This window comes from Ctenopharyngodon idella, chromosome 5 (genome assembly GCF_019924925.1).
Source record: "Ctenopharyngodon idella isolate HZGC_01 chromosome 5, HZGC01, whole genome shotgun sequence".
Classification (NCBI taxonomy): domain Eukaryota; kingdom Metazoa; phylum Chordata; class Actinopteri; order Cypriniformes; family Xenocyprididae; genus Ctenopharyngodon; species Ctenopharyngodon idella.
Genome location: NC_067224.1, coordinates 26,784,933 through 26,810,744, shown reverse-complemented (window position 1 = coordinate 26,810,744; position 25,812 = coordinate 26,784,933). Strand labels below are relative to the sequence as shown.

Genomic DNA, 25,812 nt, shown 5'->3' with positions numbered 1-25,812 from the left:
ATTAATTGTACTGTTTAACTGATCTCACAAGTTAACATTAACTTTTGTAGACCTGTGGAAGAATAAAGTAGTGTATTTTTGTAAGGTAAAACAGTGTTTTTTGCAATTTAAAACTATTTTGTGAATCTTTATCTACACATTATCATAAACATCCAGTCAGTAAGTGATTCAGAAGTTAATGCAATGTTCTGACAGATTCAGGGAGTAATTTGTTAGAGCAGGGGTGTCCAAACTCGGTCCTGAAGCGTCACTGTCCTGCAGAGTTTAACTCCAACTTGCCTCAACACATCTGCCTGGAAGTTTCTAGTATGCCTAGTAGGAGCTTGACTGGCTGCTTTGGGTGTGTTTAATTGAGGTTGAAGCTAAACCAAAGAGTATAGAACCCAAGAGGCGAAACTATGATGCTTTTTGGGTAACAGCCACTAGGTGGCGCGGCCGCCATTTTGGGGTGAAAATGCCAACCGGACAATAGAATCCATCACATCTTATGCACCCAAAATCGGCGAATCTCACACCCAAATCAGAAACGCAATAGAAAATTTCTCAAATTCAGTAAATTTTATGACGCCTACAGTAAATGTTGTATTGTCTTAGCCTATATATGTTTTATGTTATCAGTTGTGGAATCCAGCCATTACACATCTGAGGTAACGTAGTTAGCCTACTTTATTGAATATTTCCATTTGATACAACTTTACATATTTACTATTAATAGTAAATTACTAAATTAATAATTAATAAAGTTAAGATCATCATGTTTGTAGCGTGATCCAGGGGATTAAAACGTACAATATTTCAGACCTAGTGGAGTAATATAGTAATAGTAAATTAATCCACTAGGTCTGAAATATGTCTGTTATCTCATAATTCCCACTTTTGGACACAGTGCCTGTGGTTTTTTTTTTTTTTTATAGTCTTGCTTTAACAGACATTAATATAAGACAACACTGCAAAAACAGTTTATTGTCAAGCTGTTATATTCTGTTATTGTTCAACATTCCCAATTTTTCTGATGCATGTCCTTAATTTAATTTCATATGTTGGTACTAATTCAGTGTTTATAATGCTAATACTTGAACTTCAAAGAGTTTTAACCCAAACTGACTGGGTTTCTAGAGAGCAAAGGTTTTGTGAAAAAAGTGGAAGACTTAAACACAAAGTCCGTAAAATAAATTTAAAAAGGATTTGATGATCACAAGTGATAGTATTTTATTCTGTGTTGTCATCATTCAGGTTGGATTTTAGCTTTAATGTACTTTTTTTTTTTAACAAAGCAGCTGATATTGCCACAGAAACTAGTGGACTGCCGAGTCGCTTTCACCCCAAAATGGCGGAAGCGTAGGGCTGCTGCTGGCCGCTGGTGTTGCAATGGAAAGTTCTATTGAGTTTCACTTCTTGTCAGTATAAGTTCTTTGGCTAAACTCTGCAGGACAGTGGCCCACCAGGTGCAGGATTGGACTGCATTAGACTGATTCAAACCATTAACTTTTGACAGATTCATTAAAAGAACCAAATCAAAAGAGTAATTTGTTGGCAAATAGAACTGCACTAGCAGTGCTAGCCATATACCAGTTGATGCGCCACTAGGTAACTCTGGTTGGGCCTTTGAAATATTCATATCAATCATATGTTTTTATTTATCTCAAGACTACTGTACTACATAGTTTAAAATACTTCTCTGTAATCATTTTTATTTTGTCTTCTCACAGGTACAGTTGTCCTTTAATACAGACACTCTGTGCTGAAACAGCTGTTAATCTCACAGATGGAGAGATGGTAAAAAATAAGCCTCAAGTTCAGACCCGTGTCTGTATGGTGAAAGACATTTGTGTGTTTTATTTCTCGCTGGAGAGGATCCATCTCTTTGGCCCAGCGAGTGGGTTGTTCTTGTTTCCATTTGCACTTAGCGGAACAAGAGAACGGCTCTTCTGGGAACTCTAAACAGAGATATGGACAGTCTGGGCCTGAACATGATCGGGCCAGAGAGAACGCTACTGTGAGGTACTTCGTCCACGGCCTCCCCTTCTGCGTTCTGGAGATGATGGTTTATGGAAACGTATATTACTGTACTTCATATTCAAGCCTGCTGGATGGGAATTAACAAGAATGTATTTCGTAGATACAAACAGGCCGTATGGTTTATTTTGGTATCGCTTTAAATTGGAATATGGTCGTACTATCTTTAAACTGATCACACGTTGAAATTGTTTTAATTGTAGTGTTGATGTCATAACATAATCATCCCTCAAGGAATGGGTTTGGCCTTTGCAACTTGTTCTTTTTATGACTGTTTATCCTCACGTTCAGTTGAAACGGTTGTAATTATACATATTTTTTCTTTACTCTGACCTAGTTTGTTTATTTGTTCCTGCATTGAGAGCATGCTATAAAAGACAAGCCTGTTGTGTTGTTGGGTTGAAGAAATTGTACTATGCTTAAATGTTTTGAACAGACCCGTTGTTCTTGTTGAAGAATGCAAATGTACCTGTGCACCTTCATTGAAGTTTTTACATTGGACATTCAATAGTGAATGACTCGTGACTGATTCAAAGGCCTTTAGTCGAACCGGACCGAACAAGCGTTGCTATCGAGATGTTTATGGTCTTGTAATTGAATGTAAACGGCATAAGTGTTTTGTGCTGACTTTTGTGTCTCCTGAACCAGGGGTTTCTCATTTTTTGAAACAAATTGTAAGTGAAACCGGTGTCTTTTACGTTGCGTTACCGCAAATTGTTAAAAGCTGCGTAATACAGATGTCCGTTGAAACGTTCATAATAAGTGTCACTCTATCACTGTGAAGCCAAAGGTGAACTTTGAGTCACTGTTATTACAGATAGACCGAAATCAGGTCATTGCTCTTTATTATTGTATTTGAGAACCCTTGAAATATGTTTGTTTATTGAATAGCAGGAGGTTTTGATTTTGTTGTTTGCACTGTAATGTAAAACAAGTGTAACATTTTCGTTCTTTGACCTGAAATTAGCCAATTATGTTGTTTATTTGAAATGAAATGATGCTTCTCCTTCATGTCCGTGATGGTTAGGTCCAATCGCCGTGCTTAATCTCTGAATCTTGCACAATTGTCGGCACTTAGTACTATAATGGTGTCTTATTTTTCTGACATTGCTGCGTTAAAGAGTATGATCAATATTTTTGAGCTCCTCAAAGAGAGGAAAGCAAAGATGGATAAGGAGGCTGTCGGTGCATTTTCATGTACGATGACCAAAGGGAAATGAAGCATAGTTTTTGAAATGTGTAAATGAATTGTGATAAGCTATGTGAAAACTGACCTACTTTGATTATTAAGGCGTCTCGGCCGCTTCAGAATTTTTCCTGCTAACGGAGAACCTCAACAGCCTAACTAAAGATCAGTGCAAGCTGCTTTTCACTTTGGAAATGAACATGTGCAGTGATTTAAGACACCAGCAAACATGAGTGTGGTTCTGTATCATATAAAATAGCATTATGGTTAAGGAGGTGGTTTAGTTTTATCTTTCTAGTAAGTGCTTTGGAATGTAACTTCAGTAAATGTGAATATGATTCAATATTTATGAACGTTTTTTCATCCAGTAATACCTATATGTTCAGGTGAATTCCCTTGTAACAAGATTGACTGGACCTTTTCAGCTTGTTTTCAATTACCTTTATTGTTTCCATTCTCTTGTGCTAACTGGGGTGAACTGATGTTTTTAATATTAACAGAGAGAAAAGAGAATAATTAAATCAATAAATTGTTAAATTGATTTTGTGAGTTTTTTATTTGTACATTGAGTTTTTTGAATAAAAGGAAAATTTCAGTGATCACGTTTAAAAATACCATTTTTATTAGCAATTTAAAAAGGGAAAACATTTAAAGAAAATATAAAACCTTAAATAGATGCATGATGACTTAAAACAGTTCATGGTGTAATTGCAATGCAAGTTATATTTTAAAAACTGATAGTGTTGAGTTAGTTAAAAACGGACAATTCATGTTTAATAAAAGGTCACGTTTCAGAGGTCACGTTGACATCATTCATCATCTCCATCATCAAAGGCCACACCTGTTGCAGGTTTCTTTCTGTAAAATAGATAGAAATGGTCAGTGAACAGAAGGTGAAGAAAGAAATTTCACAGATTTTTATTTATTTAGGAGTCTAATGTCAATTAAAAAAAAAAAAAAAAATGTTCACCTTTTTGTTCCTGGGTTGATGAGAGAATCCCCAGGAAGACGTTTTCTAACTGCTACTATAGGACCCTTGTGCTGATTTCTAGGTTCATATTCTTAAAAAAGAAAAATGTAATTTTAAATGAGCTTAAACAATTTCAGTAATTCTCAACATTTTTGACTCCAAGGTTTTGTCCAAGATAATATTCGAAAGTAGTCCTCCTATAAATAAATATTATATATATATATATAAATATATATAATCCACTTGACAACTAACAAGCTTAAAGAGTACTGCCTTAACTTACCAGAACTCTTCTTCTGAGCACTCTTGACTGGACTAAAAGAAGATGAAGCACCTAAAAATGATTAAAAACATCAAACATTTAGCTGCAGGGTTTAATTACTTTGAAAATTTGTGATTATAATAATTGAAAGCATCTTTGCTTGCCTTGACTTTCTAGCTGTTGCAGGCTGTCAGCCATTTTAAAAAGCAGGTCCTTGACTTCTGTCCTTCCCTCGGAGTCGGTGAGTTTTGAAAGAGACAGACTGAGGTCTGTAGGTTCAGCTCCTAAATGCAGCACAGCACTGTCCTCCTGCAGCTTCACAAATGCTCTGCCTGCCTTACATGCACATCTGTCCAGATACACAAGAGGATGTTCTCAGTCAGGATAGAAGATCTTGCCAACCAAGAAATCAGACTATCAATTACTCATCATGTTGCTTTCATAGATCCTCACTTGAGCTTGAAGGTATAATCCTCTGTGGACTTTAATGCAAACTTCTTAAACTGCAAAGAAATAAAAAGCTTTGTATTATTGTTGTAAAAGAGGAATATCTGTCATGTAGAAAGACTCAACAAATCCTTACAAGCTGGGACAGAATCTCCTCTGAAAGATGAGTTTTCCAAACATCTTCACCATTGGTAAATCTAAAGGAAACAGGACATCACAATATATGCAATTACATACCATATATAATGTATTTATATATTTTCTATGTTATAATGTAAACAATATATATGTTTAATTGTATTATTATATTTACATTTAGGGTTTAAGATATTTTTGTCAAATATTCATAGTCAATTAACAGTTTGTAATTCAGTGTTGTTATGGTTACCTAAAGCTAAAACTATTAAAAATAATTTTCAGTAATTGAAATAAAGCTGAAATAAAATACAATATAACTATTAGATGAAAATCTTAATTGAAAATTAGTTGGTTAAAATCAAAATTGGAAATATAATTTCTTTTAAAATATTAATAAAATAACACTTCTGTAATTTTATATACATATATATATATATATATATATATATATATATATATTATATATATATATATATATATATGTGTGTGTGTGTGTGTGTGTGTGTGTGTGTGTGTGTGTGTTATACACACACACATCAACTGCTGTCACTGCTTGGCATTTCATATCAACTCACCCTATGTTTATGTCTCCTGCTGATCGCTTTTGCGTAAAAAACACATACTTGGACTGATCGTTTTTATCCAGCAATGTGCAGAGGACAGATTTGGACTCGGAGTTATTCTGATCCATACTGATGTAACGAACAATCACATAAAAAGTGAAAACTGCATACTTTCAACCAGGAACTGTTCACTATTAGCAAACAAGGGCTCGATTTAAACGCTCAGCCAGTCAGACTTCAGCTACCCGGAAGTTGTTGAGCCATTCACGTCCTGTTTACCTCGTAAAAAACGATAAAAGGAGAAGTTACACGAAAATGTATATGAGCTGGACACTGATATTTGAAATTAAGTTATGACATTTAATGTAAATTTAATATATAAAATGATATAAAATTTAAATAAATTATTTACTGACAGCTGGTCTGCTGTGCTGTATGTAGGGATCATAGACTGACAGCACGCGTACAGTCATTTCTTGGTCACTTACAGCTATTACCAATTCTAAGTTGCTTCATATTATGCCGAGCCGCTTCAATGGGTTGGCAGTCTCGAACCCGAACCCTACAAGTGTTTGACACGGAGTTAAGCGCTGATACCGTGGAGTGGTGCCCATTACCACAGTGGTCTCATGTTCTGGCATGTGGGACTTACCAACTTCAAAAAGGCGATGATAAGGTAATGCAAAATAATTTTCGGCTTTATTTTATGATATTTTGTTTGTGGTATTATTAGTTGTATCAACTGGTCACTTATATATTTAAACAGTGTTTTCTATTAACAGCAGACAGCAGAAGACTCTACTGCCCCGAGCAGAATCGGTCGACTTTATCTGTTTCACTGTAATCCTCAACCATCGTTCATCCCTCCATTGACAGAGACTCAGAGGATAGACACTCCTGCTATACTCGACCTCAAATGGTAAGTCAGTCTCTCTTATTCATTCTGCTCACTACAATTCACTCTAAACCTACACTATTACACACTCCATGTGTATATTGTATTGAATTTTGTGTAATTATTCTGCATATATATTCTGCATATTGTTTATTGTGATGGCGTGGATCCATCCATTCTCCACACCACTTTGTCCTACAGTGTGTAGTCTCTAGCAGAGGTAATGAAACACCCTGGACAGATGGTCAGTTCTCCAAGTAGTGCTCACTGCAGAGCCAAATGACGTCCAGCTCTAGCTCTCTGGACATCATAGGTTGAGCTTGACCTTGTCCAACTCCACTTATGTGGATTTAATGAGTGGAGAGGTAGAGTTATGGGTAGGGTTAGGGTGTGGCTGAACCTTCTAGCTCCACCCATTATGCCCAAATTACATCCAGAGAGGGGGAGCTGGACCTTTCGGTCCACCGATGGCTCTGCAGTGAGCTGCCTCTCCAGTAATGGCGTGAATACTGAGTCAAATTCTTATAGCTATGTTTGAATTCCTCAGGTGTCATGTGCCAATATCAGAGCGTCCGTTGTTGGGTATGGCCACAGCAAGTGGAGAAATCCAGCTGTACAAGCTTATGGAACCTCAGGTGACCAATTAAACTCATGCTGCATGAGGAGATGTACATTCAAAGAATGTGATAGATATAATAAAAGTTAAGCTTTATTGACTGCATCAATTATTATTTCAGGTTAAATCCAGCCACTGGAATGTTGTTGGAAATGCATATCCAGAAGTTCATCTTATCAAACACTTTAACAACAATAAATGATTCACATTTTAAGTTGAAAATATCCTCTGTGTGAAAAACAATAGTTATTGAGAGAAAAAGGAAATATGATTTAGTTTTTTAAACATTTGAATTATGTTAGATAATTAAAATTACAATTAATATTAAACATTAAAATAAAATTATTATTAATTATAGTAAATATATATTAAAAAAATTAAGTGGGGAGGAAATATGATTTTAGTTTCTTTATTTTTGTTTTTAAAGCATTTTAATTCAGTTTGATGATAATTAAAATTAAATATTAATATTAATAATAGTAAAAAATGAACTATAGATTTTATATGTATTATTATATAAATTATATTAATAATACATATTAATGCGGCCTTCTTGGAGCTTTGCTCAGGACCCTAGTCCCCCTAACATTGTAGGCCTCAGACATGTTAAGATGTTTTATTGCTGTGTTATTGTTTTTACTTCATTAAGCGTCTTTTGCCTGTTTGGACTGTGTCCTCAGTAGCAGGGCACCTGTGGTCTGGAGTGTGAGTTGAGAGCAGAGTTGGGTCCTGACAGACTGGCCTTGTCTTTAGACTGGTCCACAGGGAGAGGTGAGAGGTAAGGTGCGCTCATCATTGATGGACTGATGATTTACCATTGCATTTGTCTCTGTATATAATGGTTACTGTTGTCTTTTTTTAGCAGTGATGTGCGTGTGGTGTCCAGTGACTCAGCCGGCTCTCTCACAGTGCTGTCTCTGGGGGAAGCCAGTTTAACTGCTTTGTGTCAGTGGAAAGCTCACGACTTTGAAGCTTGGATCTCAGCGTTTAGTTACTGGGATACTCAGATTGTTTATTCGGGTATGAGGAAAAAGAGCAAGCAAAAGGAACTGTGGTGCTGTTACATGTATCGTCATTGATTTAGTGTTTTTACTGATAACTAAAACTATTAAAAATTATTTTTGATAATTGAAATAAAGCTGAAATAAGATGTAAATATTAGATGAAAATCATAAACTAAAAAAATTAAATAAATTAGAAATATTGCCTTGCCATCTAACTGAAGTTAAATAAGTTGAAGTACTAAAATGACTAAAACTGAAATAATTATCATTGATCTGAGCTGACATGAACTAACAATGAACAGTTGTATTTTATTACCTAACATTAACAAAGATTAATAAATACTTAAATGTGCTGCTCATTGTTAGTTAATGTTCATGCATTAACTAATGGGACCTTATTATTAAGTGTTACCCATTACTTTATATATTTGCTGTCTCAGGTGGTGATGACTGCAAATTAAAGGGCTGGGATCTGAGAATGGCTCCCTCTTCCCCCACCTTCACCAGCAAGAGGTGAGACAGTAGCTATGATGTTTCATCCACCAACATTACTTTTAGCATTTATTGAGTCAACTTAATTATGTTCTATGACTGTTTAATGCCGTTTATGCACAGTCAAGGTGAATAAATACTGCTCTCCTGTCTCAGACACACTATGGGAGTATGCAGCATACACAGTAACCCCCATCGAGAGCACATACTAGCCACCGGGAGGTAGGAGGCAACTGAAAATATAAAACATTAATTATAAATAAATAAATAAAAATTGTTAATTATTGCAGAAATCATCATAAAAAAAGAGTCTGTTGTGATAATAAGATTATTCCCTTAGTTTCTGCTGAAGCAATCATCAAAAACACAATATTTAAGTATACATGTTTTTTTCCCTCTTGTAGCTATGATGAGAATGTGTTGCTCTGGGACGGGAGGAACATGAAGCAGCCCCTGAGTGAGACTGCAGTGGGTGGCGGCGTGTGGAGACTCAAGTGGCACCCCAGCCAAGAGCACCTGCTGCTAGCTGCATGTATGCATAATGATTTCCATATTCTCCACTGCCAGAAAGCTATGGGTAAGAATTACTGTGACTGATCCTTGCTTTGAATGTCAATGATAAATATGTATACTACTGTTCAAAAGTTTGGTGTCAGTGATTTTTTTTTTTTTTTTAAGATATTTCTATTCTGTAAAGAGCCCTAAAAATATATATAAATAACGGTTTCCACAAAAAATATTAAGTAGCACGACCATTTTCAACTTTGATATTTATAAGAAATTATCAAAGAAATGATCATGTGACACTGAAGACCGGAGTAATAGCTTTGCCATCTCAGGAATAAAATATATTAAAATAAAAGTTGTAATAATATTTCACAATATTAGTGCTAATACTCTATATCTGATCAAATAAATGCAGCCTTGGTGAGCATAAGAAACTTCTTTCAAAAACATTAAAAAATCTTTTTAACAGTAGTGTAATTTACAGTTCTATATAGTAACTTTTGTTTCTCCCCAATATCCACATTTGTAGAGGGACAAGATGCACCTTGTCCTGTTCTGGCCTCTTATATTCTACACAACTCTTTAGCATATGGAGCAGACTGGTCCAGACTACCCCTAAGCAACTCCATGCCCCCCTCTCCTCAAGAACCTCCCCAAACCAGCATTGGGCTCACACAGTCCGCAGGTCATCTCAGGATCCAGTATGAATCGCCCACTGCCAGCTTTGATACTTCTCTGGAGGATGACTTGGGGCAATACATACCTGACCATACCTGTCTTTTACCGGAAAAAAGTCCAGTTCCAGACCCTTTCACCAGCCCTGACAGAGATGCCCAGTCTCTGTCCTGCCTGATGGCTACCTGCTCTTTCTACGACCATATGATGCACGTTTGGAGATGGGACTGGAGCCCAGAGAAAGAAAAGATGCCGTCTGAACCCACCCCTTCTTCCTGAACAGTTGCTATGATGGGCTGTAAAACCCTTTTGAGATGAGGTTATTTGGAAGTGCACATTTCAGTGCAGTGTCCTGCTGGAACATCTGCAGTATTGCTTTGTATTCAATATATGCAATTTTGGAATATCTGTTTTTCAACTGAGTGTTATTTTCTGACTATATGTTTTAGCTAGAAAATGTAAAGAACATTTTTCTAGAGGTATTAGCCCAAATTTAGTTTTACATTGAGAACTAAACAAAGACCTTTTATAACAAATAAACCATAATCATATTAATAAATACAAGTGTCTACGTTTATTTCTTCTGTACAATTGTTTTTCTAAGGCAGGGGTTTTAAATCTTTTAAATGCGATAGACCCCCAAATAGGATCATTCTCATGCAAGAGACCCTCATCCTAAAATTTAAAAGGCATTTATAGTTTTTACTTACACTGTAAACAATTTATTACAAATATTTGGAAAATATTTAGTCTGTGTTCAGTTACGTCGTTACATTTTCTTTTCCTAATCATTACAGTACTGTATTTATTTACTCATTTATTTATATACTTATTATATATACTTATTTTAATCAATTCTTTTATTTACTAATTTTGTTACTTTATTTAATCAAAAGTGTATTTATTCTTTCATATCTATTTTTTATTGTTTTATTCTTATTGTATGTTTTATTTTTACACTTTTTCTGTAAACATTTCCACAGAACCCCAGGCCCTTCCTTGCGGCCCCCTGGAACCCCGTTTAAAACCCCCTAATCTAAAGGATTATTCATTGGCAACATATCAGTTTTTCTAAGAGCTAGACATTTTTCATTCCAGTACTTTTTAATCATTTTCTAATGAAGAGCCGAGTATGAAATGGTTTTAATCTATGATGAAGTCTGTTCATGGAAAATTTTAACAAAACATCACACATTTTTTTACAGTCCAATGCAAATCACTGAAACACAAAGTCCATCTAACGAACAAAGTTCTTGGGATGCAACTTGAACAGCTTTCCATCCTGTGTTTTCTCCAATCCATATTTCTCAAGGTTCTCCTCATTGAAAACGCCTTCCTCAATGTCTCTCTCGATCTGTGGGGCCACCACCTGACTGAAGAGCTTCTCTGGAGTCATGGGCTCTTCTGTCCCTGCCGGGGTCTTGTATGACACGTAGGGTTTCAGGTTAAATCCTTCCAGATTAGGCACCACAAACTGTGGTATCATGGCCTGTACAGGTATGAACTTTCTGCTGGAAGTGAGGACTCCAGTGGGTCTCGCGCCTCTGCTCTTGTAGAATGTCCTGGGCCCACGCTTGCTCGTGAACTCTGCCATTCTGTCAGCTCCTCTCACGAGCCCCCGCGTCAGCGCTGACAGCACCCCCATTTAAGAGTTATTTATCTGCAGCAATATGTTTAAAAATCAATTACATTTCAAACAACTTCATAACATTAATTCTATAATTGAGTTACATTTTGAACAATCTCGCATCATTATTTCTGTATATTTTACACAATTTCATTACATTTTTTGTTATTAAATTGCTGTTATTTCAATGAAAATGCATTGTTGGCCCATGTGCCACATTAAGTCGTCCTTCTTTGGGTGAGATCCCATATACTTTGACTATGATTGTACAGTAGTAAAAAAAAAAAAATCTGAAGAAATTATGTTATTTGGGCAGAAACTGATTGAAATAAATTACAAATGAGTTAACGGCAGAGCAGGAGATGCTCCATGTGCATTTGTATGTTGGTAGTTAGTATGAAGACTGCCAATATTAAATATTGGTATTCTTTGAAGAATGACAACAATAACATATTTTTGAAGGTCGTCTCACTGCATTCTAGTTAAATGTCTAGAAACATTGGTTCAAAATGAAGAATGAAAGCTATTACAGTTGAAATCTTTCACTGCAATCACTTTTTAGAAACCGCGATAATGTCATCCGTTAGAGAGTCGAAATAATGAAAACGTCGCTGGCCACATAAAGTAAATGTAATATCATGTAGAAATCGATAAAAATACACACACTAACCTTGAACGGTGTGCTACTGTATGTGCTTTCAAGAAGATCACTCTATTCCCACATTAAGCGTGGTAAAGATATCAACTGTGATTGGTCAGATCAGTCTGAAGACAGCCAATAGGATCAGCGAATATTGATTAGAAGCTTTACGTCTGTCCTAGTCTGTCAGTGTTGCCATGTCCGTTTGCTATGAGATGTTTTTGGCTTATTTTCTAATAGGCTGTGATAAATTTCCCATAGTCACTCACTGGTTATATATATGCAGCAGATATATATCATTATTGATTACTTTTTAAATTATTTTAGTAAAAAAAAAAAACTAATTATTGAAAAGGTATTTCTTTACAGCAAGGTGCAGTTAAACAGTGAATGGCGTACTGTATGTTTATGCCATAGGTTTATGCTAGATAACTTTTGATCAAGGAAATTAAGCAATTCTCCTGTCTCGATAATCCAAATCCCCAAACGAAAGAAACTGGGCTCGTTTACGCTCGTTTTTGGACATGTTGAACCAGGCTGGGTGGGTTGTTTTTCTTACAGGATCTGGCAACACGTGTAATCGGTGGGGGACTGACATTGTGAATGGAATCCCTGGGAGCCCCAAAAGTGCATTAAGACTGACAAAAACAGAGTTTGGAAACGCCGTTCAAAAGGTATATTCCATTTATTTGTGGGCATTATTTGCATGCAGGATCTCAGCGTTATACAATCAAATAACGTTAATGTTTTTATAATCTTGTTAGTTACAGTGATTGACAAGGTATTTGATTACAAGAGCGTGTTTACGGCCACGGCGTGCGTGTAAACAACACAGCTGTGTTTACCTCTGACCCAGAGATACATCCCTCCTGTAGTCCGTCCTGAACCAACAAAATTCTCATTTCCAGTGCTCTTCCTTTCTGTGCAACACACTTAAAATTTAAGTTTTAGCTTCACCTTCATTCTGCGTTGAGCGTTTGACTTTTCCTCCTAGCAGAGGGTCTCAATAAATCACACCAGAGGGTGTCAGATTGCAGTGAGGAAATCAAGCCTTGTCAGATGGTTCCCTGTCTCAGGTTGTTGCAGGTTTATTTGACAGAATCCCTACCACTGCCATTTTTATTTGTAGTTTGGTAGAATGTTTTTGGAATCATTAAACATTTTGGGAATTGAAAAGAAATATTAGAGCTGAAATACCTGCTAAATTTGATTCTAAACAGTCAGTAATGGTGTCAACAGGCCATGGCCATGTTGACATGCTGGGAGATTCAAATTGCATATATTTTCCAGTCACACTTGTTGCTATGACACTTTTTTTAATATGATCTGCTATTACATTAAGTTTTAACCCATATTTATTAGAAACAGGTATTATGTAACTATTTTAACCTTGTAATTAACAGTGGGTATCTGAGGGTCAAGCATGTACATAAAAATGCTTCATGCCTCTTTAATAGACATTGCATATTTTAAGAACATTGTGAGTTTAATTAGATTTTTTTGTCTGTGTCAAATGTGTTTACTTCTGTTTTATCCTCTCTTGAAGATATGGCAGACAAAGAACAAGATGATATGTGCAGTATCTATCCGGTAAGACAGCTTAAAGCCATGCTATTTATTTACTATTACTATCAACTTTCCTTCTAAAGTGACTTGCAGTACACCATTTAAAGGGACAACTCCATTAAAGTAAACTGGACTTTATCCAGGAGCATTTGTCTTGTGATTTACACAATGAAACAATTGAGCAAGACTGTGATCAAATGACTCCCCATTTCCCAGGTCAACCTCACTTGAGAACCAATAACCTTTATGTTTTGCCCTTGCGTTGCTCAGGCTCTCTTTTCACGAGCACGATAATCACTATTTTTGTCTATTCTAGGTAGTGCTGCCATCTGGGAGTGAAATCAAGGCTCGTGTGCAGCACTTCATAGAGGATCAGTTGCAGAGCACCATGGTATATGACAATTCCACGTTTTAGTGAATCAGTAGTCTGTAATGTTTGTCTCGCAGACAACGTTTATTCATTCCTTTGTTCTCATTTCATAATACAGTGGACTGGTGTGCTGATTGGAGCTGCAGTTGCAGTTTCACTTATCAGTATTGTTGCCTTTTTTCTGTACAGAAGATACAAGGCTGGTGAGTGTGTGATCATTCATAATTTAGAGGGTTTTCGCCACTAGGTTTATACTTGTTTAATAAGCATAACAAATACAGATAGCTTGTAGATGTTGTGTGATAAAATGTGAAATAGGCAGATCTTATAATGTCTCATATTGTGAGAGTGTTTCACAAACTGTTTTGATTTTCCAGGAGAAGAGAAAAATGAAGGTCCTAAATATCGTTTCAGAAAAAGAGACAAAGTGATGTTTTATGGCAGGAAGATAATGAGGAAGGTACCAAAACTTCCCAGTGCTACTTTCAACAAAACTGTGGTTAATATTATAGTCATGTGATGATTTTAAAATTGCAGTGTTGTTATTTGTGGCCATTCAGGTCCAGACCTTGTCCTCACCACCCACCTCAGGTCCAGTATCTCAAAAGCGAACCAGAAAAAGAGCAAAAGTTCTGTCAATAGCTCGCAAGTATGTTAAAAGTCACAAATGAAGAAAGAACACACATTTGAAAGCATATCCATATCCACAAAATCATCTTAACATCCTGTTCATCTCATGATCAGAATCCTGCGTATCCGAAAGGAGCCACCAACCCTGCAACCGAAAGAACCCCCTCCTTCACTCTTGGAAGCAGATCTGACTGAATTTGACATGCAGAACTCTCACCTGCCCTCTGAAGTCCTGTATATGCTGAAAAATGTGAGGTTGGTACCTTGTCATGCCATCTTACAAGAGCTATCGATTCTTTTCCATAATAAACAGTGCACAGAATCCAAGGACCAATGATCTGGCAATGTTATATATACAATATGTGTGTTTCTCAGGGTTCTGGGTCATTTTGAGAAGCCTCTGTTCCTGGAACTGTGTCGACATATGGTGTTTGTGCAGCTGCAGCAAGGGGAAGGATTATTCCGGCCAGGTGACATCGATGACAGTATCTTTGTGGTGCAGGATGGGCGTCTTGACCTGTGTATCCATGAGAGTGTAAGAGCCAAACGGTCTCAGTATACCTGTTTTTTAATCTGTCCTACTGAAAACAGGTTTATGTTCTGCATATTAGATAGATGTACCAATTTATGACTAAGTGTATCTTGCTTTCTCTGGCTCAGGATGGGACTGAGGTTGTGGTGAAGCACGTTTTGCCTGGAGACAGTGTTCACAGTCTTCTCAGCATCCTTGATGTCATCACTGTAAAATCCATTTGGCCTCATTTTTACCCACTCTGATATGCAAATGTCTGTATTTTGACCTGTTTTCACGCCCATTGAGTTTTAAATTATGACTCACATTTGAACTCCTTATTCTGCAGGGTTATCCAGCTCCCTACAAAACCGTCTCAGCCAGAGCAGCAGCCCCAACTACTGTTCTCCGGCTCCCTGCACAGGCTTTCCAGTCCGTCTTTGAGAAATACCCAGAGACCCTAGTCCGAGTTGTTCAGGTATAATCTAAATCATAATATACACTACTGTCAAAAGTGGGGGTCGGTAAGATTTTTTAAAAAAGTTTTTGAAAGAAGTCTTTTATGCTCACAAAGGCTGCATTTATATCAAATATACAGTAATATTGTGAAATATTAAGTTTTAAATGTTTGTTTTAAAAAGTAATTTATTCCTGTGATGGCAAAGTGGCATTTTCAGCAGCCATTATTACAGTTGTTTTAGAAATACCTGCTTATTCTATATATGACAGGGCATTGCTTTTTCTTCCAGATTATCATGGTGCGACTTCAGAGAGTTACCTTTCTTGCCCTTCACAACTACCTGGGCCTGACCACAGAACTTTTCAATCCGGTTAGATGTTTAACTATAAATCATGCTCTACGTTTGGAAAATATTTTACACTATTACAGTATTTATTACAGTACATACGATGAATAGTCCATTACTGTCACATCATGTAGGAAAGTCAAGCTGTTCCACTTGTGTCAGTGGCTGGTGTTGTAGGAGAGGCCAGTCCAGGCAAAGGACTACGCAGACACTCACAGACAATTGAGGAAGTGTCTGACAAAGTCTCACAGAGGTCCTTGGACCATTACAGTGACACAAGTCAGATATACAGAGGAGAGGGTATGATGTGTTTACTTAGAGATGTAGTTAAATGCAAATATTTGCTGTTAAACATTTATATATAGAAATATTAATGCACACTTTTTGTGGTGTATGACTTTGCAGTAAAATTTTGTTCTAACTTTCCTATTATGGTATTACCCTAACGAAAAAAAACTATCACTAAGAGTTATAAAACAGCCTGTGGGTCTTACTTGCTTTTTTTTTCAGATGGTGGTAAGCCCATCCATACAGAAAGTCCAAATGCTTTATTCGGGAAGTCTCGCTCACTGTCAACCCCTTTTGACAGTGCACATGGTAGTGCTTCGCCATGCATCTTTTACAAAATACCCAATACTAACTTTCTCCCCAAATATCATGCATCCCTACCTAGCTTGAATGCATTCATAATGAACATTTTTGAGTGTGGTAATGTGTGCTTATCTTACAGCTGGGTCTCCTGACCACAATATGACCTTTGACAGACCAAGCATTACAAAAGAGAATGCCCCTTCAAGTCCTATTGTCATTCATAAGGTACCTTGGCATCATTTTATCACAAATTCAAATAAGAAGCCATAAACTGCCCTATTTTTCCTCTCACATTTGTTCATATTCTGTACATTTCATGTGTGTGTTTATCTCTCATCCTGTCTGAAGTCTGTTCGGAAGAAGTCGGTGACTATGCAACATTCTCCTTCAGCTGTGTTTCACTACTCGGACACTGGGGGTCACTCCAGCCACATCCACCACTGTAAAGTTAATGCCATTTTCCAAGCTGCCAAGAAGGACTTGCTCAAGATTATACAGCTTCAGGTCAGGCCACATTACTTATATTGCTCAAGTTTAATATAGTTATACTATCTGTAATATTGCCATGGTAGTACAACAATACTTTGTGCTCCAGGACCCTAGTCTTCTGGAAGACAGGGTGACTCTGAGACAAGTTAAAGCGGGCTCTGTGGTTGCAAGCGAGGGAGACCAGGTAAAAAGTTACCTGTCACTTTGACTCCCCTCCTTTTTTCTGTAACAGTGTAATCCATTGTGAATCCATTTCTACTTTGCGTCTATGACAGGATGTGAGCGTGCAGTTTGTCATCTCAGGAGCTCTTCATGTGTACCAGAGAATGATTGACAGAGAAAAAGAAACATGTCTTTTTGTGACTCACCCTGGAGAGATGGTGGGCCACTTGGCTGTTCTCACAGGAGAGCCTCTCATCTTTTCTGTGCGCGCCCACCGTGACTGCTGCTTCCTGTCTATCTCCAAAGCACACTTCTATGAGTATGTGCACCAAATTTCACTTAAGGCGACTGAAAATTCTAGCAAATGTACTCTTCACCTGCTTTAAGGAAATCCAAGATGATTATACACATCTCCACTGATTAAAATAGAGAAAAATTCATCATTTGATACTTTCAAGCAGTTATATAGTAAGCTAATCTGATAAAAGACACCAAGCCATGAGGTATTTTCCCCCAAAACTTACTTAGTTTTTTTAGTGTAGGTGTTTTCAACATATTTAATTACCTTTTAGCTTTTTTGTAGGTCATAAATCAATAATAATATAATTATACAAAAATATTAATCCATTTAAATAAAAAATAATTATATAAGAATTAGAAACATTTTGTTAAAATAGTATCAAATTAAGTATAGCATATCAGAACACTGATTAACATATCAAATGTGTAACTTGTAATCTAGGATAATGCGTGCTGAGCCTCGAATGGTGTTAAATGTAGCTCACACCGTGGTACGGAGGGTCTCCCCCTTTGTCCGACAGATTGACTTTGCCCTGGACTGGATGGCACTGGAGGCCGGACGGGCTGTCTATAGGTAAGCACACTTTTTCTATACGATCTCTATACAGTTCCAGATCTGTATCTCAGGTCACTGCTCTGCTTTTTTATTTTGTTATAACCTGAGAATGCATGTAATACTTACATTTTTCTTTTTTGTCTTTCTCAGACAAGGTGATAAGTCAGACAGCACTTTCATTGTTCTGAGTGGCCGCTTGCGCTCTGTCATCATGAAGGATGATGGGAAAAAAGAGCTTGCTGGAGAGTATGGACGGGGAGACCTCATTGGTGTGGTGAGTGGTGACCTGTATATATGTATGTATGAATATTTGTTATTTTGTAGTACTTAATACTAGAACTAATTTTTCTCATTTAAACTCGATTACTTTTTTGTTTCTGTGTCTGTTAGCTTTTAGCCTATCTGTATACTAGTATAGTTTTAAAAGTTGACAAAATAAACTTTTATAAGATATATTTTAAATGTACAGTATTTCTCCTCTGGGTAAAGTCGCCCATTTTGATGAAATCTCCTATTCAGGGCCATATACTTACTTATCCAATGAAATGCTCTCTAGAATGAGAATTTCCTCTCCTCGTAATACCACCTTTACATAGTTTCAACAGCAAGTAACAAATTGTGGGCTGTTGACTATTTATAAAGGCTTTACTAAGAATTTCATTACAGTACAGAAAATAATTTTGCTATTGTAGGATCTTTAAACAAATGCTGCTGCAGTTTCCATCTGTTAAAAGTATGTGTGTTGGTGTTAGGTGGAAACTTTGACTCATTTGAACAGAGCCACCACAGTCCACGCAGTCCGAGACTCTGAACTGGCCAAACTGCCTGAGGGAGCTCTCAACTCTATTAAGAGGAAATACCCACAGGTTAGACCATATAAAAAATTAAACAAATTCATTAACACATCTCATGATATTATATTGCATATATATTAACACGTCACACTCTTTCATAGGTTGTAACTCGTCTGATTCATCTTCTTGGGCAGAAAATCTTGGGTAACATGCAGCAAGTGAATGATCCACTATCAGGTGTGTGTTTGTGAAACATTTGTGTGTGTTTGCATTTTGTATTTTCTCTAATGAACATTAATGATCTCCACAGTGTGTAGCCTGGGTTTTCGCACCCCAACCAGCAAGTGGGAGGCAGGTAACCCAGCCGCCAATCTGTCAACGGTCGCCATTCTGCCTGTTTCTGAGGAGGTGCCTTTGACTGCCTTCACGCTGGAGCTGCAGCATGCTCTCAGTGCTATTGGTCAGCTATTCCCTCCCTAATTTGCCTCAATGTTATATTTTAAAGTCATATCTTAAAAATATGTCAGTGCCATTGTTTTGTCTCAAGAGGCACATCAGTAATGTTTTTTCCTAGGGCACGTTTATAAAAAGCTACTTAAATGTTCTAATTGAACTAAGGCCTAATCCTGGCTTAATCTAAGCCCTGTCTGTGAAACCAGGCCACTAAGTCTTAACTATCTTCATTTTGTTTTGATTAGGCCCCATTTTGCTTCTAACCAGTGACATCATCAGACAGCACCTAGGTGTTGCAGCCTTGGACAGGTGAGATTTTCATACAGTACTTGCATACTATGTATGCATTAAAAGTGTGAAAACATACTTTTAAGTATGTATAAAGACAGTATGCCATCTTGATTTCACAGACTGCCTTGTAACATTTTCACATAGGTGTTAACATCTAGCTAAATTCTTTACCTTAAAAATGATTTTTAGGGCCTACTTAACTCTTAGGTTCACTGAAGCAACTTCGGCATTCCTTACCATCTTTCTGCAGCTGAAAAAGAGAACAGCCACATTGTGCAGGGGATCGTGGGCAACATTGGCTGAAAAAGAGGCACACTCTGTAAATCCACTGACTAGAAACCCACCAGATATATCATCAAGGCATCTTTGACATGCTATTTTCAATGTACTATGATTTGGGGCGCACTAATTCTAATATTGCATACCATTTAAGATGGGTTTAAAAATTGGGATGTAGTGTAATTTTTTCTAGTGACATTAGTCAGACGTTGTCTTTTTGTTTCTTGTGATGTACTGTTCATATGGATACTTTATTATTTCCTTTTCAGTGTTCATGAGTACCGTTTGTCAAGCTGGTTGGGTCAACAAGAGGACATCCACCGGATTGTTCTATATCAGTCTGACAGTTCTCTGACTCCTTGGACTCAACGTTGCATCAGACAGGCAGACTGCATCATCATAGTGGGTCTGGGGGAACAGGAGCCCACTGTGGGAGAGGTGAATTATCATTAAAAAGGCTTGGTGTATAAAGAAGTAAATAGTACTTTTGAAGAGTACTTTTAAACAAACTCAGGCAAACTCACATGAAATGAAGACTTTAGTCATATCAGTAGCCTCATAAAAATGATTTATTTTACATAGATGGGACTTCCTCACAGGGGCCAACATGTTGATATGAATTAATTTAATTTCTGCCTATACATTTCTATTAAATTACTTGGTAAACTAAGCTCTTTGGCTTTGTTTGTGGTGTCAGCTGGAGCGTATGCTGGAGAGCAGTGCCGTGAGAGCTCAGAAGCAGCTGATCCTGTTGCACCGTGAGGACGGGCCTCCACCCAGTGGAACAGCAGAATGGCTCAACATGCGCAGCTGGATCTCTAGACATCTGCACCTGTCATGCCCTCACAGGGTCTTCTCCAGGAGGAGTCTACCCAAACTGGTACCACTGCTAACATTCTGTTGTTTTTGCAAATGTGAATGTCAATATCAAGCCTGAGGAGCCACAGAAAATTCATCTATTTTCCAAACCACTTGTCCTATTTAGGGTCGCAGGATGAACAAATTTTTATGTTTGAATATTATTTATAGCAGAATGTCCAATTTCCATACAATGATAGTTCATAAAAATAAATATTAATTTATAATGCACCTTTCTTATTCTCAAATACATAAAACAGCCCCACACACAAAAAAACATAATACATGGTACATTCATTCTAAGAAGAGTCTATGAGTCTATCAACCAAGAGACCAACCTTTGTAGACCTTTCAAGCAAGATTTTAAAGTAAGATTTGCAGTGAGTAATGAGAACATTTTTCAAGCAAAGGTTTAGAATATGGAGCAGGGCTTTTTAGTCCTTTTTTGAGCTTGACAACACCTTGGACTGTATTACAGAAACATGCTATTTTAGAATCCTACCCTATCTTTTTAGTAACTTTTCAAATCTTAAGTCAGCAATTAAGATAAGAAGTTTCTATAATACAGGCCCTGCTGGTCCCCATCCAATTTTATTGTATGTAACGTGAACATTCATCAAAACTTTTTCTCTGTCTAATCTAATCATTATCATCTCTTATCCACACAAACTCCCACTTTCCTCCCATCCTGTCAGAGAGAGATGTATCAGCGGGTATGTGAGAAGCCTCCCGACCGGCATTCTGACTTCTCGCGTCTGGCTCGGATCCTGACAGGAAATGCTATCGCTCTGGTGCTGGGAGGAGGGGGGGCCAGGTACGAATCTGTCTTGCCCTTCATCACCAATAATTCTGTTCCTCCTCAATCCACCTGGCCTTCTACCAACAACATTTCTCACTTGAACAATCTAGTAAAAGCATGTTGATGTTAGTGGAACATTGACTGATTTTCCCCATACTTATTCAATCATTGTAGTCCAGTGGTCTCTTGTAGTACATATCCTTTGCGCTATTACAAGTGTCTTGTAATTTTGTGCCCATAAACTAATCATAATATAGTCGTTTCTAACCCATTAGTGTTGTTTTGGGGTTCACATCCTCAGCATGTCTCTTGATGATAGCGACACTTTGTCTCCTCTCTGTCCCTGCCTGCTATCAGTCGTAATCAGCAACTTGTTAAAGGTGGGTCAAAACATGATATATAAGGGGCCATAAAATGTGTTATCTGTCTAATCTACTTTCACATAGTGGTGACTTAATTTTTCAGTTGTGTAATTCTGTTACTGCAATTATATGAATAGCATGTTAAAATAATTGTGTTTCTGCAACCATATATGCTTGTCATCTTGACCTTTTAAATCTTTTTATATACGGTATGTTTAAAGGTGAAGTGTGTAATTTAATAATAATAATAATAATTATAGGTTTCCCAAATCCTCCTGCTATCCTTTTTGCTCTGCTTTGTCTGCCATTTTTCAGTCAAACAGGTAACCCCGCCCCAAACTCATGCCATTTGTTGATCCAGAATTTGACATGGCGAACCGCTCAAACAAAGCAATGTTTTCAAAGCATCACAGGACTAGTGTTCACACTCTTTGAGGAAGTCAGCCTACAAATGCCTGACTTTTAGTTGTTTTACACTTGGATGAGAGAATAAAAAATTACTCACTTTACCTTTAAAATGCTTTATAAAAAGATACTAATATTACACAATGCACAAGTAAGAACTCTAAACCCATGTGTGAATATGAAAACACACTATACCCACAGAGGCTGCTCTCAGGTGGGCATCATTCGGGCATTGAGTGAGGCAGGAATCCCTGTAGATCTGATTGGCGGCACCTCCATTGGTTCCTTGATAGGAGCGCTCTATGCTGAAGAGCGAAACGTCAGTCGTATGACCGTTAGGGCACGCCAGTGGGCCATGGTGAGACCTCTAAGCACTGGACACTAAAATTCATATATGTAGAACCATCATTGAGATTTTTTTTTTTTTTTCTTGTGCACAATAGGATTTTGGATCAATATTTAAGAAGATCACAGACTTGACCTACCCAGTGACATCTATGTTTACTGGAGCATCATTTAACTCCAGCATTAGTGGAATCTTCCGGGACAAACAGATTGAGGTTCAGTTGATTGCCACTTGCCACTGCACAAATCAAGCTATTATAAATAATTATATAGAAATCATATTCTTAAATAAGTCTAAACTTTGTGCATATCTCTTTTTATGATAGGACCTTTGGATCCCATATTTCAACATCACTACAGACATCACTGCCTCCTCCATGAGAGTGCACACTTATGGTTACTACTTTATCTCTGTACCTTTTCATCTCCATCTCATCTTTCGTGACAGATTTTAGCATGTACACTCTTTTTTAGGCTCTCTGTGGAGGTATGTGCGTGCCAGTATGTCTCTGTCTGGATATCTTCCCCCTTTATGTGACCCTAAAGATGGGCACTTGCTTATGGATGGAGGCTACATCAATAACCTACCTGGTTAAGTGTCCTATTGTACTCTTACATTGCAAAATTGGCATGCCAATTGCAAAATTATAGTTTATTATAGGTATTACATTCACAGTTTTTACCTGCTTACATACTCCTGTAGAGCCATATACTGTATACTATATAGCAAATCTCATATGGTTGATCATTTATATTGTCGCCAACTGTAGACTATCGTATTGCCTGGCTCTAAACTGCTAAATGTAGACTATAAAGCATTAAGATATCTTAAACATTAACAGTGTAAATTTCTGTAAAGCTGACATAGCTCGCTCCTTGGGTGCCAAGATGGTGATTGCCGTTGATGTCGGTAGTCAGGATGAGACCGATCTGACAAACTATGGAGACTCTTTATCTGGATGGTGGCTGCTATGGAAACGCTTGAACCCGCTGACAGAAAGAGTGAAGGTCAGATATATGGCAATGATTGAATATAGGATTTAAAAGCGTTAGTTAATTACGTCTTGAATTTATGGAAAACCCCAAAACTTGTGTTTTTAAACCGTTATTTATTTAAAAAAGATTGCTTCTCATTATTACCTTACTTCCCTTCATTCATTGGACAGATTTGCATTTTTTCATATTCATGACTTTGAATCCTCTAGGTGTTGAACATGGCAGAGATTCAGACCCGTCTGGCCTACGTGTGTTCTGTGCGTCAACTGGAGCTGGTAAAAGACAGTGACTACTGCGAATACCTTCGACCACCCATAGATCGCTATGGCACTTTGGATTTTGGCAAATTTGATGAGATTGCTGTGAGTAGCCTGTCATCCTCATAGAAACTCTCATAGAAACTTCTGTTGCCTTGGCTTTGACTGTAGCAATGACTTTTCTGGTGTTGCAGGATGTTGGCTACCTGCATGGGAAAACCGTGTTTGACGTGTGGTGTCGGAGTGGAGTGAGGGAGACAATGCTCAAAGACCAACATCAAGAGGAATTCCACAAATCTAGGAGCACAAATGTAAGAGGGTTTGAATGAGCTTGGCTTATCACAGCATCAGTCTGTTTCCTCACAAACTAATGTCCTGATTATCTGTCGTTCAGGTGACCTGTCCCAATGCTTCTTTCACCGATCTGGCTGAAATAGTGTCCAGAATAGAGCCAGTGAAGCAGGCCGTTGTGGATGGTGAGTAGACCATCTTCGCTCGTGTCCTTTTTCCATGTCGTTTTCTCATCGTTTGTGTTGTTTCTCACATTCTCTCACACACAGAGGAGTCTGAGTACCAGACAGACTATGATGAAGATGCAGTACTGTCAGACTTCGATTTGTCCAATCCAAACAGCGAACACAGTGAGCATACTGAAGAAGAAGAGGAGGAGGAGGAGGAGACAGCAGATACGGCTGATACAGTAAGATAACTGCAAAGATGTGTTAGTTATGTTTTAGTATGGTTAATCATAATATTAATGATTTTTATCTTCCAAACAGGATGATGACATGGAGATCAGGACAAGGCGACATCGAGCACTCAAACACAGTAGCCATCATACCACCTGACCTCAGATAATTCTATAAATAAGTCTACAGTAGTATGAGCCTTTAGACTAATGATCAAAAGTTTGTGCTCATCAAGGATGCATTTATTTGATTAAAATACGGTAAAAACAGTAATAGTGTTAAATATTATTACAATTTAAAATGACTATTATCTATTTTAATATATTTTAAAATGTAATTTATTCTTATGATGGCAAAGCTGAATTTAGTGCTCAAGACATATTTCACATTTCGATGTTGAAAACAGCTGTGCTGCTTAATATTTTTGTAGAAACCACGATACATTCTGTTTTCAGGATTCTTTGATGAATGGAAAGTTCAAAAGAACAGCATTTATTTGAAACAGAAGTCTCTTGTAACATAAATACTGTGATTAATTATAGTTCTTTTAAATTTTATTTATGTTTCACAGTATTGCTGTTTTTATTGTATTTTTGATTAAATAAATGCAGCCTTAAGAGACTGGTAGTGTATAAGGGGATTTTAACAAGTGACATCATCAGTAATGACTTACTTGAATTGTTAGAAACTAACAGCTAATCAGAAAAGGATCTTAATACAAGAAAGCAAGTGTTATGGTACTTCTTATTCCTTTAATTTCCCAAAGAATGAGAATGAGATTGCGGTCTATCAGTATTGAGCCCTAGATATCAATCAGCCAACACTGAGCTCTCTCTGATTCCAGTGACAATTGATAAACATCTATAAGTGCTGTTCTTCCCTTTACATTTAGTATTACACCAGGTCAGTAATATTTGAAAAAAATCTATTTTTAATGCAAGCTGTCAATGCAACCTCAACACAGTTTTACTGTGTGAAAAGATAAGCTGTTTCGTGTCTGTATTATCTTGTTCGTGAAGTTATAAGCAGTGACATAAAGTCTGTTTCTTTGAAGTTTCAACTTTTAGAAAAAATAGTTCAAACTGTGTAACCAGGAGAGAAGGATGAACTAATAAATGTTAGTCTAAGAGATTATTCTGATTCATTTGTGTCATTAAATCACTATATAAACAACTTTTATTTTGGGTCATAGGTAAACTGTTTGAAGCAGTTGATGATATTTGGCAATGCTTTGTGTTATTTGGCCCATTAAAAGTTCAAAATTG

At 37.1% G+C, this 25,812-nt stretch overlaps 5 protein-coding genes across 12 annotated transcripts in view; 3 read left to right on the top strand and 2 right to left on the bottom strand.

Moving 5' to 3' along the window:
• The window catches only part of abca2 (ATP-binding cassette, sub-family A (ABC1), member 2), a 71,076-nt gene extending 67,333 nt beyond the window's left edge, over positions 1-3,743 (top strand). For all 3 annotated transcript variants that reach the window (XM_051892632.1, XM_051892631.1, XM_051892633.1), the window contains one exon: positions 1,710-3,743. In XM_051892632.1, the coding sequence (XP_051748592.1) occupies positions 1,710-1,745 (36 nt within the window). In that variant the 3' untranslated portion in view covers positions 1,746-3,743. The remainder of the gene's footprint in view (positions 1-1,709) is intronic.
• A 58-nt stretch (positions 3,744-3,801) lies between these two features.
• On the bottom strand, positions 3,802-5,839 carry paxx (PAXX non-homologous end joining factor). Its single transcript, XM_051892642.1, has 7 exons — positions 5,595-5,839; positions 5,018-5,078; positions 4,888-4,937; positions 4,599-4,783; positions 4,456-4,506; positions 4,173-4,263; positions 3,802-4,060 (listed from the first exon to the last, which is right to left on the bottom strand). The coding sequence occupies exons 1-7, from the start codon at positions 5,708-5,710 to the stop codon at positions 4,012-4,014; spliced, it is 603 nt and encodes a 200-aa protein (XP_051748602.1). The 5' UTR covers positions 5,711-5,839; the 3' UTR covers positions 3,802-4,011.
• Positions 5,840-5,859: 20 nt separating this feature from the next.
• On the top strand, positions 5,860-10,335 carry dph7 (diphthamide biosynthesis 7). Of its 5 annotated transcripts, none has more exons than XM_051892639.1 (9): positions 5,860-6,258; positions 6,368-6,501; positions 7,025-7,112; positions 7,777-7,871; positions 7,959-8,113; positions 8,538-8,610; positions 8,746-8,811; positions 8,994-9,166; positions 9,626-10,335. In XM_051892639.1, the coding sequence occupies exons 1-9, from the start codon at positions 6,118-6,120 to the stop codon at positions 10,048-10,050; spliced, it is 1,350 nt and encodes a 449-aa protein (XP_051748599.1). In that variant the 5' UTR covers positions 5,860-6,117; the 3' UTR covers positions 10,051-10,335. The 5 variants fall into 5 exon arrangements, with proteins under 5 accessions (XP_051748599.1, XP_051748596.1, XP_051748597.1 ...); XM_051892636.1 differs by having other exon boundaries at positions 7,956-8,113; XM_051892637.1 differs by having other exon boundaries at positions 6,365-6,501.
• A 562-nt stretch (positions 10,336-10,897) lies between these two features.
• mrpl41 (mitochondrial ribosomal protein L41) lies at positions 10,898-12,998 on the bottom strand. 2 transcript variants are annotated; one of them, XM_051892644.1, is made up of 2 exons: positions 12,884-12,998; positions 10,898-11,431 (listed from the first exon to the last, which is right to left on the bottom strand). In XM_051892644.1, the coding sequence occupies exon 2, from the start codon at positions 11,414-11,416 to the stop codon at positions 11,009-11,011; it is 408 nt and encodes a 135-aa protein (XP_051748604.1). In that variant the 5' UTR covers positions 11,417-11,431; positions 12,884-12,998; the 3' UTR covers positions 10,898-11,008. The 2 variants fall into 2 exon arrangements, with proteins under 2 accessions (XP_051748604.1, XP_051748603.1); XM_051892643.1 differs by lacking the exon at positions 12,884-12,998 and adding an exon at positions 12,069-12,215.
• pnpla7b (patatin-like phospholipase domain containing 7b) lies at positions 12,335-25,812 on the top strand. The gene is made up of 36 exons (XM_051892634.1): positions 12,335-12,712; positions 13,585-13,628; positions 13,921-13,995; positions 14,093-14,177; positions 14,352-14,434; positions 14,535-14,623; positions 14,719-14,859; positions 14,980-15,139; positions 15,265-15,345; positions 15,465-15,593; positions 15,865-15,945; positions 16,056-16,221; positions 16,432-16,518; positions 16,652-16,737; positions 16,861-17,016; positions 17,108-17,185; positions 17,277-17,482; positions 17,906-18,037; positions 18,170-18,293; positions 18,772-18,885; positions 18,975-19,050; positions 19,124-19,273; positions 19,512-19,575; positions 20,106-20,274; positions 20,534-20,716; positions 21,390-21,508; positions 22,462-22,618; positions 22,704-22,820; positions 22,932-23,001; positions 23,080-23,196; positions 23,465-23,613; positions 23,811-23,963; positions 24,053-24,169; positions 24,253-24,334; positions 24,419-24,558; positions 24,638-25,812. The coding sequence occupies exons 2-36, from the start codon at positions 13,587-13,589 to the stop codon at positions 24,704-24,706; spliced, it is 4,047 nt and encodes a 1,348-aa protein (XP_051748594.1). The 5' UTR covers positions 12,335-12,712; positions 13,585-13,586; the 3' UTR covers positions 24,707-25,812.